General features: G+C 48.9%; 1 protein-coding gene across 20 annotated transcripts in view; it reads right to left on the reverse strand.

Moving 5' to 3' along the window:
• The window catches only part of LOC144364729 (mitotic spindle assembly checkpoint protein MAD1-like), a 269,288-nt gene that overhangs the window by 117,138 nt on the left and 131,232 nt on the right, over window positions 1–20,918 (reverse strand). For all 20 annotated transcript variants that reach the window (XR_013432404.1, XR_013432402.1, XR_013432400.1 and 17 more), the window contains one exon: window positions 14,673–14,817. Coding sequence is in view for 9 of the 20 variants with exons in the window: in XM_078035773.1 (XP_077891899.1) it covers window positions 14,673–14,817 (145 nt within the window). In the remaining 11 variants the exon portion in view is untranslated. The remainder of the gene's footprint in view (window positions 1–14,672; window positions 14,818–20,918) is intronic.

Here is a 20,918-nt window from a genome sequence, read left to right on the forward strand (position 1 = left end):
CTCACCTATCAAAGGATCCCAGGGGGAGTCTGTCCCAAGTCCCACCTTAAGCCTCCTTCCCACAAGCTTTATCATCAAGCACAATTAGAAAACAGATGGAGCACCAAGACAGGGAAGAGGGACCCACAGAGAGCCAAAGCCCCGGAAAAGGCCAGCAGACCCTGAGCTCAGTCAGGAGGAACAGCTCAGGCTTGACTGCAGAGGATCCCAGCCAGCGTGCCGCAACAGGGACCCAGCCCACCTCAAGTCAGATCCAGCTCAGCACACCAGCGACAGAGTAGCAGGCCCAGGACCCCAGAGAGGACCCTGGCTCCCAAGAGGAGGAGGAGAGCAGGGACAGTACTATGAGGGTTACAACATTGGCAGCTACTGTGGCACCAAGCATCAGCTCAGTCAAGTCAGCCCAACCCCGGCCAAGAGGTAAACAAGGCGGCTCCCAAACTTAAACAGATGGCCATAGGGAACATATTCTCTCACCAGCTACATGTAAGGCAAACATCAACATACAGAATAAACCATGTGGAGGCTGTTTCAGACTGGGGGCAGGGGACACAGCATGATGAGGGAAAAAAGAGTAAGAATCCAGCATCCATTTCCACTGCACGGCCTTGGCCAAGTCGCTGAGCTACTCTTCAGTCTTGATCTGCTGAGGTAAGAAGGGGGCAGGGTGCTGGTCCCTCCCGTACACCTGAGTGACTGCCAGAGGGAACACAGGAACACGGCACTCTGGAACAGACCAGGAACCTGGAGGTCACCAGGAGGCCATTTTTGAAGTCCGAGCAGCTGCTAAGCATCTGCACACTCCTTCAGGACACTCCCTGCTCCCCGAGACCCAGAATGCCCAGCATGAAGAAGGAGACTGACAAGAGCACAGGAGCGTCCCCACTCCCAGAGCTGTGAGGAAGAGAATCAAGATGGGGTTGATAGGATGTGATTCTGCAATCTGTATTCGTGTGCTGGTGTGAATAGTTCCCAGAGCCCCAAGCACAGTATTACCACACAATCCACAATCATGCCCCTAGGCTCACCCAAGGGAACCGAAAACACACACCCAAACCCAGCTTCATTCAAAACTGCTAGAGCTTAGAAGCAGCCAAGATGTCTAGTAGCAGATGAAAACATAATCTGTGGCTCACTCAGACAATGAGGTGATTTGGTGATTTGAAAAAATGAGCCATCAAACATGAAAAAACATGGAGGAGTCTTAAAAACATATTGCTACGTCAGATACCCGTCTAACAAGGCTATGCTGATGGATTCTAGGAATGACATTCTAGAAAGGGGACAACTATAGAGACAGCAGAAGCATGAACAGCTATTGGGGGCATCTAGGTTGGGGAGGGAAGGATGAACAGGCAGAGCCCTGAGGGAGTTCAAGGCAGAAGTAGTGCCCTGTACAGTCCCATAAGGGTGGACACTTGCAATCATGCACCTGGCTAGTCCCTCAAGGCACAGGACCAATAGTGACCCTCAGGGATACTGATGACACCACCACACTGGTATACCAATCACTATGGCAGGGGAGACAGGAGGGTGGGGTACCCGGGAACTCTACTTTCTGCTCGACTTTATCAACCTAAGAGGGCTCTGAAAAGTAAAGTTCATTAATTAAAAAAAAAAAAAGGTTACAATGTACACAGTCACATTCTGTATGCTTCCATTTTTACAATATTCTTTAAATGCCCAAATCGCCAGAGATGGAAACTAGATTTGAGATGGTGGGGTGAGGGGCCATGTGGATCCCAGGGGCAACATGGGAGGCCTCCAAGTGGTGGGGTAGACCTGCATGTCCCTGGCTGTGGAGACACACTAACCTACCCAGGCAGCACAATGATAGAGAGCCAGCCACAGGCACTTCCACAATGGTCACAGAACAAGGTACTGCCACAGGGAAAGTTCATGAGGGACATGTGGGATCTCTCTACTGTCACCACTTCCCATGGCTCCAAGACTGTTCTAAAAACAAAATCTCATAGGCCACAGGCTAGCCTCAGAGACTCAGCATGCTGTTCCCTTTCCTTCCCAGGCATCCCTTGGGTGAGAGGGGCTGCTCACCCCTCCTGCCATGTGGAAGACCTAACCCTCCTCACAGGAGAGTCCCCACCCCATAGGGCTGCTCATGGTCCCACCCCAAAAGAGCCCCAGAACTTAGAGCTCCGACTTGAACCGCACTGCCACGCTCAGCAGATACTAGAGAAGAGCTTGTGGAATGAAAAATTAATAAGCAAGTGAGAGAATGTGCTTGGGGTCTTCCTTTCCAGCTTTCCAATCTGCCTACACGACGTGCCTGGGCCCTGCTATATCCTGCATGCAGGCTGGCCTTTCCAGGAAGATTATCAGAAAATATTTTGAACTGAATAATAACAAAACCCATATCAAATCCATGGGGTACAGATTCATATTAAAAAAAAAAAAAACTTAGAAAACAACAAGAGGAGGATTTCACAAACTCAAAAGGGAACATGCACACAGCACTCAGCACACCTACAGATGAATTCTGAAGCCCTCTGAAACCTCTGTGAAACAAGGTGCCCCACCATGCCTGCAAGTGGCAGAGTCCTGCAGAGTCAGAGCACCAGGACTGCAAAAATCAGCACACCCAGATCATTCACAGAGGACAGGATGGTATGGGTCAAGGACTAGCACTACAACAGGGTTTCTGGGGGAGTATTCATGCACCAGGCCTGACTGTAACCAGCAAAGAGAAAAGTCTACAAGACACTTTTAAAAGATATCACAAGGGCTGGGGTTGTGGCTCAGCAGTAGAGTGCTCACCTAGCACGTGTGAGGCCCTGGGTTCGATCCTCAGCACCACATAAAAATAAATAAAACAAAATAAAGGTATGGTATACAACTAAAAAGTAAATTAAAAAAAAAAAAGACATCACAAGCAGAAAATACTCAGGGAAAAGAAAAATCTAGTAATGTGTAAGACTTGTAGTCTAAAACCCATAAAACTTGCTGAAATTAAAAACTTTCTCAGTAAAGGGGGAATACATAACACTCATGGTTTAGTAGACAGAATGTTAAGATGTTATTTCTTCCTAAAATGATTTATAATTTATTACAATTCTGATCATAACCCACCAGGACATTTTGTGGGCCAAAATAGCCAAGGAACTACAAATTTGGAGGATTTCACTAGCAGCTATCAAAATTATCCTGAAGCAGAAGTCATGACAATGTGGCAGCAGCAGAGATGAACTAACCAGAGCAACAAGACAGACTCCACGAATAGGTCTACCCAGAGCGGCCACCCAGCTGAAGGCCAGGCAATGGGATGCTCCTTCCATCAGCAGAGCCAGGTCGACTGCAGAACTCACCAAGGACACCACAGAGCCAGACACCTATTTCACATCATACTCAAAACTCAATTCCAGACAGAAGCCCATCAGATAAAAGCACAGAAGCTGAAGCCTCAGAGTGCTTGGAAGAAACAATGAACTCTCTTTAAGGTCCTCCTGACTTGGCAGGCAAAGATGCTTATGAAGACCCTACTAGCACAAAGGTAAAAAGGAAAATGTTTGACCACTTTAAAATTAAAAACGTGTGTCTACTCATCAACAGACACAACTAAGTGAAAAAGCAAGCCATAGACTAAGGACATCCCCGCAGTATCTGCCTCCAACCAAAGGTTCATTCTAGAATAGAGAACTCCTGTAACTCAGAAAGGAAAATCAGAGGCAGAAGATCCCAAGTGCTGGTGCGCGTGTACGCGCACGTCCACACACACACACACACACACACACACACACATACACCAAGAATATCCAGACAACCCCCCACTCTCAGCCTGCATGCAAGTGCACACACTGCTGCAGCACACAGGGGGCAAGGGTCCCATTGAAAGCAAGCATGTGCCCCACCTAGACGAACCCACCTTAGTGATGCCAGGGTCACCAAATGCCATATGCATGTAAAGTATTCACAGCACTACTTGTAACATCCTGAACTGAAAACAGCCCAGATACCATGTAGAATCAATGTGTGAAAAAATCAGCAACATAATAAAGAACTCAGGTCCACATAACAACACGCAACGTTAAGTAACAAAAGCCAGATACAAAGGAGCACAGGCCAATGCCTCCACTTGCATGAATTAATAACTGGCTGGACTAAAATCAGGAAGGGTCTCCTCTGAGAGTAGAGGCTGATGAGGAGAAAGGGGCCCAGGGCCTCTGAGGGCCACTGGCCATTTGGTCTATACTATATCTGCAGTGTGTATGCAGAGACTTCAACACAAAGACTGTTTGGAAGAAAAAGCACATTGCAGAGTTGAGGCAGAATGTAGACAAATGTATCAAGTTCCAGAAGATTCTACCGCACTGTTTGAAACAGCAAATCTAGAAAAAACCAAACATCCAAACAGAAGAGAATGGATGAGCATACATTGGCAGCATGGTGGGGTCCCTGGAAAAACATAGGCTAAGCTGGACCCCATTAGGGTGGTCTTCAAACTGTTAAACTCACAAATGAGGTAAGTTTAAGTGGATATACCCTACTTGTCACAGGAGCAGGGAAAATGGATGAATAGCATCAACATGGACAAAGGCCAAAAGTATAAGGTTAAGATACAAAGGAAACCAAAGAAGGGGCTGGGGATGTGGCTCAAGTGGTAGCGCGCTCGCCCGGCATACGCGCGGCCCGGGTTCGATCCTCAGCTCCACATACAAACAAAGATGTTGTGTCCGCCAAATACTAAAAAATAAATATTAAAATTCTCTCTCTCTCTCTCTCTCCCCCTCTCTCTCACTCTCTCTCACTCTTTAAAAAAAAAAGAAAAAAAGAAACCAAAGAAGTACAGTTCTTTTGATATAAAATACATGGGGAAAGCAGAACAATATTTAAGCAGGGATGTGGAGACACATACACACACACACACACACATACATACACACACACACACACACACACACACACACACACACGGTAAATCTGAAAATACCGTATCTTGGAGGGAATGGTGAAGCTCTTCAGCAGAGCTGTTTCCTGCTTCCTACACTGGGGACTGGCCAGACAAGAATCAGTTTTATATTGTCTCTGCACATATGAATGTTTTTCACAAGCACATGTCACAAAACAAAGGGCATGAGGGAGGGTGGGGAGAGGGTCTGTATCCATCCCCATGCCACTCCCACTGCCCAAGTCCAGGCTCAGCAACCACTGGTGTAGATCACATGAAGCCAACTATCGCAATATCTCCTGAGGATGGTGACGGCATCCATGCCAGGAAAAGTGCAGGCTAAGGTGGACCTCGAGGGGGTGGGCTCCAAGTGTAAGCTCCCAATGTTGAGTAAATATAAAACAGATGATATAAATAGAATGCAATCCTCCTCCACATCCCCTTTACTCACTTATCTTACAGGAGCACAAACACATGTAAGAGGTGACTTCACTACATTATTTCAGAGGAGAGAGAAGATAATTCATTCAAAAACACTGCAGCAGTATGTGCCACCTAAACCCCACTGTGCAAAGGACAGTTGAGCAAGGTGCCAGCCAGGCTCTGCAGCCCACACAATCCACAGCACTTCTGCCTTTGCCTGCAACACAGGCCACAGGATAGGGTTCCCAACCCACATTCCTCTTAGGACAGCACTTCAAAGACATTCAGGGCTCCTACAGCCCAGAATGGTCTGTGGTGTCCAGCTCCCACAGGGCCAGGAAGCTTCCCCTTTCCACCCTAGCCACACCTTGACTTCTCCACACACAAGGAGAGACCAGTTGCATTCCTGCAAGTTGGAAAAGAATCATGGGATCTCACACAGCCACAGCTTGGGAGAATCCCAGAGATCTGAAAGGACATTTTCCGCATCTTATGGAAAAAGGAGGCCCAAAACCCACCCTGGCGTCTGCCAGGAAGGTGCACAACGCAGCAATGACCATAAGCATGTCTGCACCACCTGCCTCTGGCAGAACAATGTTCTGGACTCCACGAAGGAAAGCCCATCTTGAACTCCCTGGAGAGGACCCCTTGCACTTCCCGCCTGGGTGTTCTCAAGTTCGCCTGGCAGCCTTCACCCCACATTTAGCTGTTTCCCACTTGGCGGCTGCCTTGCTTGCTTGCTTGCTTACTTACTTACTCAGCGGCTGCCTCTGCTGACCAGTCTTATCTGTGCCTCAGCCCTCCTTAAAGATTTGACACCAGTCATGATGTGCACTGCAGAAGAAGCACCACCCTGCCCAGGTCTCTCCCTGGCCTCTGGGTCAAGGCTCCTCTGCTCAGGATAGAGCTGCAGGGCACAGCACTGCGGCCCATGTGACCCTTCCAGAGCAGCGGTCTTGACACCATAGGATAATCACTGATGCTTGAGAGCAGTTCTCTAGCTTACTGAGGATATTTTACAGAAATAAGTGTTCCAAGCCTCCCAGCAAGCAGGAAGGACAAAGAGAAGGGAAGGGTCAGGATGACCGCTCTCACCTCCAGAGAAGCTGACTCAGGCTAACGGGCTTGCACGACAGGGCAGCCAGTGTAGAGCAGATACTCCCCAGGATGCACAGCCCAGTTCCCGTGAAACTCCAGGTACCCCAGGCCCCACACACAGGGGTCATGGGGCACAGTGCACCATGACCAGAGTGATATGCTCTACAGCCACCCTATTAGCAAGAGGTGCCTGATACCAGGGGCCCAGGGGAAAACACTTGGCAGCATTCTCCAGGAGAAGTGTCCCTAGAACCACTCCACCTGAACAAGGGGGTGGGGCCCAGTAGAGAAAAGGAGGGAGACTTCATTTCATTAAACATATTTCTTGCTAAAAGTTAGCTTTTACTGCTTACATTCTATAAATAAGATTCTGCAACCATGTTGTAGAATATTAGGGCACACTGGAAATAGCTCATTTCAAATAAGAAAATGGTTTGTGTTCACCCAGTTCTAGAAGCCAATTTTCAATTGCTTAAAATAGTCATGATATTTTACCAAGGTAATTATACTCTTAGCTATCAGTAACAATTAACTCCTTAGACCAGAGCCGCTTAATAAAGGTCTCAAAATAAAATTGCGCATTCCAAGCACCGAATACTTAAATGTCAAGCACACCAACAGGCCCCTCAGAGGGGATGCAGACACTGAGAGCCATCAACTGGGCTCCTCAGTAGGCTACATCCAGGTCCTGTTGGTGGTTGGTGTGCTATGCTCTCCCCTCAGGAGGCGGGTTGTGCTATGCTCTCCCCTCAGGGAGGCGGGTTGGAGGTGCACAGGGCGAGGATGCCTCCCCAGCAAGGCAAGGGAAAGACCAGCCTCTTAAAGAAACCTGAGGTCCATGGCAACCACCTCAGGGAATCTTGGAGAGGGGGTACTCCCCAATCACAAGCAAGCCAGGCTGGGGTCTGATGTGCCCAGGTCAGAGTCCTTGGGAGTTGGACATCACCTATATGAGACACCACACGTCAAAGCACAACACACCCTCCCAGAGCAGCCTGATGAACAGCTTCATCATGCTGGCTGGCAAGACAAATCCTTGCATCCCCAGCCCAGGGGCTGCGTGGCGATTGGTATCGATTCATCGCAACATGCCTTGCAGGGACAGTCAGTATAAATAATCAGTCAGTGTCAAGCAATCAATATCTACCTTCCTGCTAACTCAGAGACGCCCATGAACTCAGCGTGAGTTGAGGAGGTCAACTTGGACCAAAAGCTTCTCATCTACTAAGTAGAGGAGAAAATGGAAATTTCCTGCAATGGGAGCCTGAGGTGTGAATGTCAAAGACAGAAACTCCCTAGGAAGCCAGACACGAGCTTCCAGAGTCGTAAAAGACCCCACTGGGACAATAAAGAGCTCAGACTCCACAGGGGACAGAGATTGAGCCACCCTAGTACCATCAAAAGCAGGTCCTCTTTCTGACCAACTCCCAACCTGAGAGGGGATCTGAACAGCCACCAGAACCAAAGTAACTCTGATAACGTAAACTAGAGGCCACAAATCAGAGCAGAGGAAACACAGAGCCACAGGCCAGATCTGGCCTCCAAGAACAGCTGCAGTCACACAGCTGTTTGGAACACTCCATATATGCATCCAGACTGCTAGCTTTCTGAGAAAATAAGATCCCTCAGGACAACCACATGACCCTCTCCTCCCCAAATGGGTCATACACTCCAACCCGCCCTACCTGGGCAGGCCCACTCCCCCAGCTGAGGCAGGCATCTGAGTTTTCAAAATATGACTTTTATATATCTCCCATCCCTGACCCCTGGTGTCATTGACAATGACATTCACTCAAATGACATTCATTCAAAGATGCCCATATCCTGTTCTCTCACACCTATGCCCATGGTTACCTGGCAAGACACAGGGAATTTTCAGATACAACTATAGTTACAGACATTCAAGTAGGGAAGTTATTCTGGACATCCAGGCAGGCCAATATAATCCCAGGAGCTCTGAAAAACAGTGCTTTCTCCAGTGAAGACGGGGCTATGAAAAGAAGAGAACTGGAGAGGTCTGAAGGCTGGGAGGGTCTTCACCACCCTCTATGGGCTACAAGGACAGGTGGGAAACAGAAGGGCACATTCCGGTAGCCTCCAGGACCAGGATTTGGGACTGCAGAGACTAGATTATGCCAGTGACCCTAGTGAGTTCAGAAGCAGGATCCGCAGAGCCCAAGGTGAGTGCCCAGCAGGGGCTAAGTCGAAACCCCTGATCATGTCATGCAGGTCCTACCAGAGTCCAGGAACCAGCCATGCCTGCCCAGGCCACACAGCTCTCTGATAAATATGTGAGGTCTCCAGCTATGGGGTCTAGAGGTACCACAGCAATGATGGAAAGTCACACCCCAGTGCCAGAGGAACAGCTGCCTTCCTACAGCCTCCAGCCCCCAGGGCTTTCTGTCTTGAGAGGAACCAGGACCCTTAGTCCCACAACCCAGTAAGGATTTACTGAGCTCTGACAAGCCAAGGCAAAGGCAAGGTGAGGGGTGGAAGACCACTCTAGCATTCCCAGGAGCCTTCTCCCCCAGTGCCCAGTAGCCACTGATGATCTGGATTCTAGCAAGAGCTCAGAAAGTAAGCCTGTGACCAGTGTCACCCTGTTCACTCCCTTCCCCCCATCACCATGGCTCTATCTATAATAGCAAAACATGGAGGCAACAAAAGCTAAAAGGCCATGGTGCATCCTACCATGAAATACTACTCAGCAGTGACAAAGGAACACATGATGAACACACAAAAACTTGGGCGGCTCAGGAGGTTATCACACTGTATGAGAAGAGCCAATTTTTAAAGAGGATGTTCTGATTCCATTTATGTAACATTCTTAAAATGACAGGGCTGCAAAAGTAGAAAGCAGATCAGAAGCTGCCAAAGTCAAGTGCTGAGGGAGAGTGAGAGTGACTGGAGAGGATGCAGGCAGGGGATGGGGGACAGGCACAGGACACACATGCTGCCAAGACTAAACTCATGTTCTGCTGCCATGCCCTGTGCAGTCCCCAAGTTTTCATCATAAGGCTTAAAAATCTGGGGATATTATAACTTTACCCAGTCTGCTTTCCACTTTCAGTACAGTATTCAGTGAAATTTCATGAGCTATCCAACACTTTATTATCAAGCAAGCCTTGTGGAGATCACTCTGCTAGACTGCAGGCCAGTGCAAGTGTCCTGAGCATGTTGAGGCAGGCGGGGCTGAGCGGGGGCTATCAGTAGATGAAGTGTCTTAAATTCATTTTCTGACTCACTGTATTTTCAACTTACGATAGGTTTATTGGCACATGAGCCCCCTCCTAAGTCAAAAAGCATGTAGTCATGTAAAAGGTAACCATCAGGGGCATGAGGTGACAGATTCAAGAGACGTCTCTGAACCACCTTTGCAACTTCCTATGGACCTACAATTCAAATAAAAATTTAAAAGCCCTCAACTGGGGTTACCACTTGGAACATGGCTACACACTTTCAACCAAGTAAACACAGTGGAAGCCAGGCTTCGTGCTGCTGGGTTGGGCCTATAGAAAAAGGAGGAACCGGAATGGCCCATGTGGGGCTGGGCCTGAGCAAGTCAAGGACTCCGGTGTGAACTCAAGTGAATGTGACACAGATGGTCCCACAGATGCATTCACACGCACACATGCAATTTACACACATCTCCTGGCTCTTCTGGCTGACAGACATCCATTGGTAATACCCAAGTAGCAAGACCCACTTTCCAAACACCAGGCTGCATGAAAACAGCCAGGGACCCCTGGAAAAATGGCTGACTCTATGACTGGGACAGGAAATATACAGGATGAGCCCAGAGCATCTTGCAATGCCAGAAGTAGGACAATGCTCAAAACAAAAACAAAGGCCGAATGTTCTCTCTGATAAGTGGATGCTGATCCATAACAGAGAGGGGGGAGACATGGGGAAAAATGGAGGAACTTTGGGCAAAGGGGAAGGAAGATATTGAGGGTGCATGGGAACAGGAAAGATGATGGAATGAGATGCCCTAGATACATGTATGATTGCACATATGGTGTGACTCTACATTATGTACAACCCTAGAAATGTAAAGTTGTGCTGCAATTGTGTACAATGAATCAAAACACATTCTGCTATCATATATACCTAATTAAAATCAATTAATTAAGAAAAACTCACATATAAACCCACAATGACATCAAAGGGACCCAGGATTCAACTGAAAGACCCCAGTGCTACGGCCACAGAATAAAGTAGTAATGGATTAAAATCCCAAACCTAAAATAAATGTCCACAAGTCCATCTGATATAATAAATGAGGGAGAAGAGACAAACTCCTCATCATGGTTAGGATATAAGGTGTTCCCCAAAAGCTCCTGGTAATGCAGGAATGTTCAGAGGTGAAGTGACTGGACTATGGGAGTTGTAGCCGAATCAGCCCATCCTAGTTTGAATGGACTGACGGGGTGATAACTATAAGCTGGTGGCTGGAGAAGGAGTGTCATTGTGAGCATGCCCTGGAAGAGCTCATCTTCCCTGCAGCCCTTCCCCTTCCTGCTCCACTTCCTGGCCCCTATGAGCTAAGAAAAGCTCCTCTACCACATCCTTTCCCCATGATGTGCTGCCTCACTTTGGGCCCAGAGCAATGGAGTTGGCTGTCTATGTACTGAACCTCTGATTCTGTAAGCCAAAATAAATTTTTCCTCCTCTAAGCTGTTCTTATGAGGTATTCTGGTCATAGCAATGCAAAAGCTGGCTGAAACACCAGCCAGGCTAAAGAATTCTAAATAACTTAGATAGAGAAATCTGCCTCCAAGGAGAGAGTGTCAACTCCCAACCCCTTAGGTGGAGGCAATGCACACTGACCTCTTTCTAAAAATGCAGGTAGAAACTGGGAAACAGGAACTTGACATAGGAGAAGCCTGTCAAACCAGACCTCATCAGGGGCTCGAGGCCACCATCATTAGTGGCAAGTCACACTGACAGCATGTCCCCTTGACATGATGTGTTGAGAATGAAATTTAACCTCTTTTTCCCAAACCCACAACCACTGGTAATCATGAGAAAAACAGCAGGTAAATCTCCAAAGAGGAACACACCTCCAAATTGCCAAGGTCACCAGAAACAACGTCTGTAAAACTGTCACAGCCAAGAGGACCCCAAGGAGATATGGGGAGTAAATGTCACATGGTATCTTAGATGGGATCCTAACAGAGAAAAAAGACATTACAAATGGATTAAGAGACTCTGAATAAAGTATTCATCTTAGTTAATAATAATGTATGAATACCAGTTAATTATATCAAACATGTCATACTAACACAAAGTGTTACTAGGGGATACTAGATACAGGGAATTCTCTGAATTCTTAATTTTTCTGTAAATCAAAAATCTTAATTTTTCTGTCAATCAAAATGTTCTTGTCATATATAACTAAAAGGAACAAATAAAAAAATTGGAAAGGAAACTGTTCTAAAAACTGAAGTTGCCTGGGTAAGCAGGTGCGCACACACACAGCCCAGGTAAGCAGGTGCACACACAGAGCTTGCAACACAGCCTGAGAGTGGGCAGCAAGTAAATGGTAGCAGCAGTCCTTGGCTGGGAAAGTTGTCAGAGGGGTGCTGGGCCATGCCAAGGGGCCCTTGAAAGCATGGTGGAAGGTCGTGGGTGGCTCAGGATTAACTAAAAAGACCTGGTAGAGAACAAGGTGAAATCCAACCAGGCCAAACTCCCACCAGTGTGATTTCCGCATATTAAACATACCCGACAGACATGTGCTATGCTCTGAATGTTTGTGCCTTCCACAAATTCCTATGCTAGCTCCAAGTGATGGCATTAGGAAGAGGTGCTTAGGTCATGGGGGTGCACCCTCAGGAATGGGATCAGTGCCCTTGTAGAAGAGGCTCCAGAGCACCCCTTCTGCCTAGAGAGGAACAGACAGAGGCTCAGTGAATTGCAGCAGTCCTCACCCAGGTCATTCGAGCGCCCTGCTCTTGGTTTTGCAGCCTCTGGAACTGTGAGCAATCATTACTGGAGATGTGTAAGCCCCCAGCCCATGCTATTTTGTTACAGCACCTGGAAAAACTGAAACACCTTCCCAAAGTCACCTCTGCTCCCAAGGGCTGTGCACCCCTCCCCATCTCATAGCCATGACTCCCAGAGTTTATTCCATTTCCTCACTGGCTACGTGTGCAAGGCTCTGTCTCCTGGATCTGAGTCCCATAGAGCCTCCCTCGGGAGGGGACAATGGGCTTTGTTGTCAGGGCCTCGAAATAGCTGCCCAAGTGAGAATGGGTAAGCTACGTACGCACCCACTCACTATGGTCACATTCCAAGGGCCCTGGGGCCATCCTGCAGAGAGGGGAAACTGAGACCCAGAGACACTGAGAGGTGGTTTTGAGATCCCAGGGAAAAGCCAGGCTCCCAGACCTGAGTTCCCACTCCCCATGCCACAGGAAGGTTGCCTGGTCAAGGTGCCAAACAAACAACCACACAGCCTGGCTCCCCCCATCCCACTCTGAGGGCCCAAAGCCCCTCAATAGCCAGCACTGCCTGGGCAGCCCATGCTATGCACCCCCTGTTGCAGGGACTGAGGGAGCCCACTCCCACGGCTGCTGGACTAGGTGTTCATCTTGGCTTGCTTACACATATCTGTATGCTGACCCCCAAAGCAGCTTTTAGATGATGAACCTCCTTCCTCTTCCCTGGTCTACACATGCTCTCATGAACTGTAAATTCCTCGGGTCTGCACGTTAACTTTACACCAGGTAACTCCTCCCGCGTCCTCGCAGCAGTGTTTTCAGGAAGCTAGCAGGAAGGGGCGGGTGCCAGTGAGCATTATCACTGCTGCCTCATTCCCACTGGACTAAATCCTGTGAGGCCCGTGGCCATGTAGTCACATCACAGGCACCTCATACTGACACCAGTGGACAAATTTGGAAAGAAGGGAGGGTGACTAAGGCCCAAAGCCTTGCCTGGGGAGGCTGCAGAATGGCTACCCAAGATCTGAGTGCCTTCTCTCAAGGAGCAAGGTCCTGGTTTTGAGCTACCTATGAAGACACTTTGGGAACTCACCTCCCTGGGATCCACCTGCAAGGCCAGGGCTCCCAAGTTAGCCTCTGGAGCTGAAGAGAGGGTCTGGCCTCCACTCAAGTCCTGGGAAGCCCTGCATGATGCCAAGACAAACATGAGGTCTTCTTTGCACAGATATCTAGGTGCTGCCAAGAAGCGAGCAGAGGCGGCCAGGGAACAGCAGCATGTAGCAGCTGAAATATGACTCGTTTTCTGAAAGCTTCATAAGCAGGGGGTTCCAGAGATAAAGAACCTGGCTTTATCTGGATCACTAGACATGATCAAGAGCTGGCAGACACTGTTCAGGCACGGCTTCTGGTACTTCCTGGGCACATCCCCTTTCCTGGGGCAGAGTGGGGGGTCAACACAGCTCCCTCTGCCCACTTGACAGCAGTGTGGACAGGTGGGGAGTCTCTGCCCAGCAATCTGATGCCCCACCCTTACACAGAGTGTGCTTGGGGACAGATTTGGCCTTTTTCTTCCTTGCCTTTTGAAATTTCAATGTCCATGGCAATGTTTTATTAAATAATACTCACCAAAAACCATTTGTGCCTGAGTAACATTGGCTTAACACGCCAGATGTTGGAACCCCTCAGGCAAGAACAATTAGAAAAGGCACAGAGGCCAGACAGAACCACTGAGTAGGGAAAACAAGTGTGTCCCATCCTGCACAGCTGGAAACACGGGACCAGCCTCATTCTACACCCAAGACCAAAGCCCACTTCAGTTTCCTCTACACTTATAGACAGTGAAGGATGGGAAGGCTGCCTTGCCCACTGGGTCTCAAGGATGCTGACCCCAGTCAGGGCCCTGCAAAAGACCAGCGATTACACAAAAGGCTCCACCAGGGTGTGGCACCAGGCCAGGAAACACGGGTTGCTAGAGAGAGACTGCAAAAAGCAAGGCCTCCTGGAAATACAGGATTGAGGAGACCCTGGCACTCCAAGGACTTTCCTGACAATTCGGGGTAAGAGCACACAGCCTAACCAAACTGCCTGATCAAGCTGCCAAGATGCATCCTCTTTGGCAGAAGGTTTGTGTTGCCCACGGCCTGTGGTTTCCAGGCAGTGGCATGCTATGCTATTTGAGACATGAGGGCATAGACCACTGGCAGCAGCCATGTAAAAGTCTGCACAAAGGTGTGGTGCCAGAGAGAAAAGGACAGGTGTGCAAGTGGTGGGGCAGGCCTGGCCGCACTTCAGTGGACCTGTACCTTGGTCAGCAATAGAACACGCTTCTGGAGCCTCCGGGCCAGTGCCTCATGGGTCTCCCGCTTCTTCCTCTCCTCTAGCAGCTGGCTACTGACTTGCCGGACCTCCTCCTGGAGCTGCTGCTGGGCCTTCTCCAGTCCCCGGGCACTGTGCAAGGAAGACAAAAGGGGAGTGATAAGGTCTGATGAGACCACCCCAAGGCCCTGGGATGATTCCCCACAGAGAGCCCCACCAGGATGCCCTCTAAAATAGAGCTGCACGTGCAGCCGCCTCGCTGTCATTTCCTCACTCCTGAATAGCTACTTAACGCCTTTCAGGCGTTTCTGGATTTCAAATAGACGTCCAGGGTGATCCCAGCACACGGCAGGAGGGGGAGGGAAGCTCAACTCCACACACAATGGGAAAAATTGTCAGCCATGCAGTGCTTCAGTACGGGACTTCTGAATGAGCTAAATTGCCAGCACAAGCACTTCCCATGCGAATCACAGTTGGCGCAGATGTGCAGCATGGAGGGGGCTGCACAGTCCCTAAGACTTTCTGCCCATCGAAACCCTCTCGGCCACACACTGGGCCTATAGTGTGGGAGAGACCCTAGGGTGCAGCCAGGCTGAGCCCTCTCCCTGCCTCTGTGCGGCCAGCTGATGTTTCCTGCCTGTCTCCAGCTTCAACATCCCCCTTCCCTTTGCATCCCCACAGCCTCTGTCTCCTCATGTCTCCCCAGCATCATACCACCTCCATCCAGATGGCCTTCTGGTCCATCCTCTGGCAACACATCTCTTCAGACCAGAGAAGGCAGGAGCTCTCCAAGCAGAGGGCAACCTCCCAAAGTATGCTTGGGAGAGCCATGACCCCTGATCTCTCAATGCCACCAATTCCCCCACAGCCATGCCCAGCACAGGCATGAAGCTGGCTGGTCCTTCAGAGGCCGGCTCAGGACCCTGGTGAATGCTGTCAGCACCAGAGAACTCCAGCCAATGCTTAAGGGTTCCTAAGATCCACTAGGGAGGGACAAGCAATGGTCATGATTAAGAGAGTGAGTGAGGCAGGGCCAGTGCACCAGGAGGGCACATTAGCATGTGAAGAGGGAGCAGGGTTTATCTCCTTCACTGGCAAAGATTTCTTCCCAAAGAAAATCCTAACCAATCCTTGAAAATAAAACATGAACAGGATGATAGGGTTCTCATATAAGGTGACATTCATAACATTTATGAGAGGTGACAATAAGAATGATGGGGCCACTTTGAAATTTTGAAATTTGGGGATGGGCTGTGAAGGACATCTGCAGTCTGAGATTATCTTTGGAATCCAATTATTTCTCTTTGTTTTGATTACATGATTTCAAGGAAACCTTAACTCATAAGGGCGATAGATAACGATTTCTTTAGAGGTAGTCTCTACTGCAAATTTTTTCTCTTTCACATGAATGAGTACTTACTGGATTTTCTAAATTATAATTTAGTAAAATTCTTTAAGCAGCAAAAATATAACTCGAAAGTGAATGTAAATCAAAGATTTATGGAACTTTCTAAGGGATCTGGTAACGGCCTTAGTCCTGTTGAGTGTGGCAGGGAACACTGGTGTAGGCTGCCTGGGACAAGCCAACCAGAGGCCTGCAAGACCATGGAAGCTGGAACCAAGGCTCAGAATCAAGATGCTGGCATTTCATTCAATAAACCCACTCGGAAAGCCTGGCACTGATCTCTACTCCAAATGCAGAGTCAGCCACTGCCACCTGCACCTCTAGGTGCTCCATAACCAAAGCCACAGTATAAAACAAGTGCAATTATTCACTGGAAACAGATATATTAAGAGGCTATTTTGAGTTCCAGTTCAATTTAAAACTATTCATAGACCAATTTAATAATCAAGAACTGTGAAATCGACTCTTGAATCACTGAATTCAGGTGGGGAGGTTCACAAGCACCTTAAATCACTGCTCCAAAGTGGGTAATTTAATTAGAAGAATGGTAGCATTCGATCTGCTGTTTGAAGAGTCATATACACAGAGGAAGGAATGTGGCAATGCGTCTGTAAGGTGACAGGGCACAGTACGACACTGGATAGGGTTGAAGGGTAAGAAAACACTCTGAGAAGCTGTCCTTAGCACAAGGGGGTTAGTGTAGGCTTGAAAAGAGAGTGACAAACCCCACGTCCTACACACTAGAAGCACAACATCATCATATCTGTGGGGAGAGCTGGGCCCTCCCCACCCACTGCAGTTGCAAAGGGACAGGAGGCCATGCCATATCTGCTATTCTTTTGTGATCCTAAGGACCTGTGCTTGGTGTCACAGAGTCATGTTGCAGGACTGGGCACCAGGAACCCAGTACCAAGTCTGAGCCAGATACTAGCATGACATAGATGGGCCCCAGCCACTATAGGGAGGAGAGGACACCAGGCATGGAGATGCCCTGACCCAAGCCTTCTGCCCAGATCCAAGATTCCCAAGTACACAGCAGCTGCAGGCGGTGGCAGGAGCTGTGCTCCATGGCCCCCACAAGAGAGAACGGGGCCTCTAAGGGGTAGGGTACGACACCCAGGTTGGAAAAGCTCACTCACCAGGTCACAAAGAAAATCCATGCTCTCTCAAGAGCAAAATGCATTTCCTCAAGTGAGAAGGAAAAGAAATAAGCCAGAAGAATACTCAGTCCTACAAGAGACTCTAGTAGGCAAGACAGCACCAACTGCAGCCCACTGCCCTGCCCGTGGCAGGGGAGATAAGACCTCTGAGAGCCACCAGACTGGGCACAATCACGGTTCCACATCTATTGGGCAGTTCCCAGGGCAGTTATCTGGTTTCCAAATTTTCCAAGAGATAAACATAGACTTAAAAACCCTACTTCAGCAGATGACAGGGAGACTGAGTTCCTGAGTACTCTGCAGAACCTCGCTGGGGGTCAGGAGCACTAGAAAAACAAGAGGCATTGAACAGCCAAGGGCCTGCCTCATGGACTCCACCCACATGGATCACATGCACAGAGAGTTTACTAATGCAATGTACAGTTAACCAGACATAAACTGAGTGACACAGGGCAAAAGGAACAATCCAAAGACTGTGGGAGGCAACAACTGAACAGCTATAATTCCTTGGACTTCATGACAAAAGGGAAAGACTGAAATAATTAAAATCTGGAAACCTCAGAAGAGGCACCCGTGGTATAGAGCATTGATGGTGTCTGAGCCAGGTGGGAGCCCTGCAGGGTCTGGGCCCAGGCCTCTGAAGAGGGCCAAGCTTGCAAAGGCTGCTGCTACTGAACTCTGGAAAAGCTGAAGACTGGATACAGCTGCTGTGTGGTGATAAGGAAGTGTCTGAAGGAAAGGAAGGTGGCCACAGGCAGGACAAGCCAAGGGCAGGGCCCCAGCCACAGCCCCCTCCCCCTCCCCCTACTCCTCCTCCATTCTGGCCATGTCTCTCTAGTACCCACTATGGGCTGACAAGGCACCAGTCAGACAGTTGCAGAGGGCTGCAGGTCCCAGCACTGCAAGATGGAACACAGAAAGGGGACTCTAACTGAGAGGAAACTTTGCAACTGGCAGCGGCAAAGACAGAAAAAATGAGTGCTGTGTTCTCACATCAGGAGGCATACTGGAAGGTACTGAAGGCACACAGGCAAAGGAAGGAAGGGCACCACATGTCGGTGGCAGGAGAAGGGCAGGCAGGAGGTGGTATTCACATCAGCCCAGCAGCAGCACTGCAGAAGAAGGACTCACGGCCCAACAGGAGGTAAGTGAGGATCAGAAGGGAGACACAGGGCAGACAGGGAGGGGCCTACACAAAGACTCAAGAGGATGAAAGGGAGCAAAGTCAGAAAGCAAGGACAGCCCTTTTGGGGCCTTTGCTAGGCCACAGAGGTGAGCCAAAACTAGGTCAGTAGAGGGCATAGGCAAGAAGAGACCAGCTCTTGCTTATAAAACAGAAAACAGTGTGGAAGAGTGTTGTTCACGCGTTCCAGGGGCCGGTCCTGTTGAAGCAGGAAGAGGCAGAATACTGTGGGCAGTGAAGAGACAATTTCGCCTGAAGGCCCAAGACAATGAGAAGGACTAAAATATGGTGAAAAGAGGGAGGATGGCCCCTCCTCAACACACACACAGAGCCCAAAGGCTCCCAAGCAAGTGCTACTGAACCCAAGGATGCAAGTGGGTGGGACAGTAACCCTGGATCAGAACAGGACCTCTCCGTTCTGTCCCACAGGCTTTCTGAGGGCCTCCCTGGCTCAGAAGCAACTGGGTGACCAAATCCCACAGCACTAACCCACACCAGTTCCCAGGCTGCGGGTCCATCCCCATTGGGAAGCTCCCTCTGTTCACGCTCAGCCTTTCTTCTAAGGGAAGAAGAGAGAGCTCATAAAAAATTAAACTTCTAGCTCCATGACAAGCTGAACTCTAAGGTCAGCAGTATTTCCATGAGCCTTTGGGAGTTCAAAACAAAGCTCTTGGTGCTTCAAGGAGAAGCTGGGCATGTTTATCGATCGATGCCTTTTTGAGGCGGCATCTAGTGAGAGAAACAGTCCATGCTTTTGAGAAGCCATCTTTGTAAGTGGCAGGCCACTGCAGTCCACTTTTATGAAGTCTTCATCAGAAACTCAGGCTAAGAATATCCACTTGAAGGAACAAGGAAAGGAAGGTGGCCACAGGCAGGACAGACTCCAGAGTGGCAGGAGACATTTTCACAACCTTCTCCAAGAGACTGCTGGCTGAGCTTCTTCCCTTGCTCGGCCCAGCATGTCACCAGCTCTGCTGTCTGTCTTCTCACAGCTCCAGCTTGGCAGCCCAAGCACTAACAGGGCAAAGAAAGGACATGTGTGCAAACAGACACTGAGATTCCTAGACAACATGGCCACCATGAGGGACTGCCTCTGAAAAGGAGCAGGGCAGGAGGTACAGTGCATCCTGCATGCTTGGGATGAGTGAGGGGCTGCATGGTCACAGTGCCTGAGCCCTGCCTGGTGTGCAAACCCAGGGACACAAAGGTGCCTCAGTAGCCACAACCAGTCCCAAAGCCAAAACAAGAACTCTGAGCTAAGCACCACCCCTATAATGGACTGAATTTATCTGTGTCCCCAAATTTGTATTTTGAATCTAAATCCTAACATGACAGTGTTTGGAGGTGTAGCCCTGGACAACTAGATCACAAGGGAAGAATCCTCATGCTGGAATGAGTGTTCCTATAAGAAGTCCCCTGCCTCCCCATCTCCACTCTCTCGCTGTAAGAACACAGTGAGAAACAACACTGAACCAGCATGACAGCTCTCGCCAGGCACCAGTGATCTGCAGGGGCCAAGGACTTTTCAGCTCCAAAAATGAGAGAAAGGAATGCTCATTGTTTGAGTCCCAGACTCTGGTACTTTTGTGATGGGGACCTGAATTCATTACAATCACCTTCTCATCCGTAACACCTGGACAAGAGCTGACACAGGAAGCTTTCTGATGGCTGCTCAAACATTTCCCTGACAGCGTGTGCCAATCTGTGGGTGGTCTCCAATTGGTTAAGTTACAAATATAATTGCATGGGTACATTGTTTTCAGTAATTGCTCTTTTGCATAAAACTCTGCAGGAAAATATTGATAAAGTTTAATTCAAACTGTTGCAAAGTCCTTAAAAACACCTTTATTCTTAGTCATAGACACAGATCAAAATCCACTAACAGTCCTACTATTATGGACAATAATGTACCAATAAAAAATATGGAAAAGACTACTAACACTTAAACTAGGAGAAAAAATGCCCACCAAGAGGACTGTGGATGGAGTTCAATGGTAGACTGCTTGTCTAGCATGCTTGAGTCCCTGCATTCACTCCCCAGCACCACAAAATATAAAAACAACAAACAAACAAAAAAAAAAAAAGAAAGAAAAACAGTAACACAAGTGATTTTTGGCATTCTCCTTTTTGCAAATGGGTAAATGCAGACCCACATGACTGAGTCATCTGGGTCAGGCCACTGTGTCCCCAACAGGAAACAGCAAATGCTTGTCCTCCACAGCCTCTCATTACTCTGTGGATGACCAAGTCCTGGAGCACCACGGCAGTGATGGCAACAGCCAGAGTCAGCCCAAGTCAAGCCACCCACCAACTGGTGCCATGCCATATGCCTACCTCAGGGATAAAATGCCACAATCTCTCAGGCCATGCAAGGGTGCTGACCTACCCCAGAGCCAGGCCTCTGGGCTGGATCTGTTGCACTGTTACCTACACAGTCCCCACTGTGCAGAGGAGGAGCAGGGCACTATGACATGGCTCCCTCCCA

This window comes from Ictidomys tridecemlineatus, assembly GCF_052094955.1.
Source record: "Ictidomys tridecemlineatus isolate mIctTri1 chromosome 12 unlocalized genomic scaffold, mIctTri1.hap1 SUPER_12_unloc_8, whole genome shotgun sequence".
NCBI lineage: Eukaryota > Metazoa > Chordata > Mammalia > Rodentia > Sciuridae > Ictidomys > Ictidomys tridecemlineatus.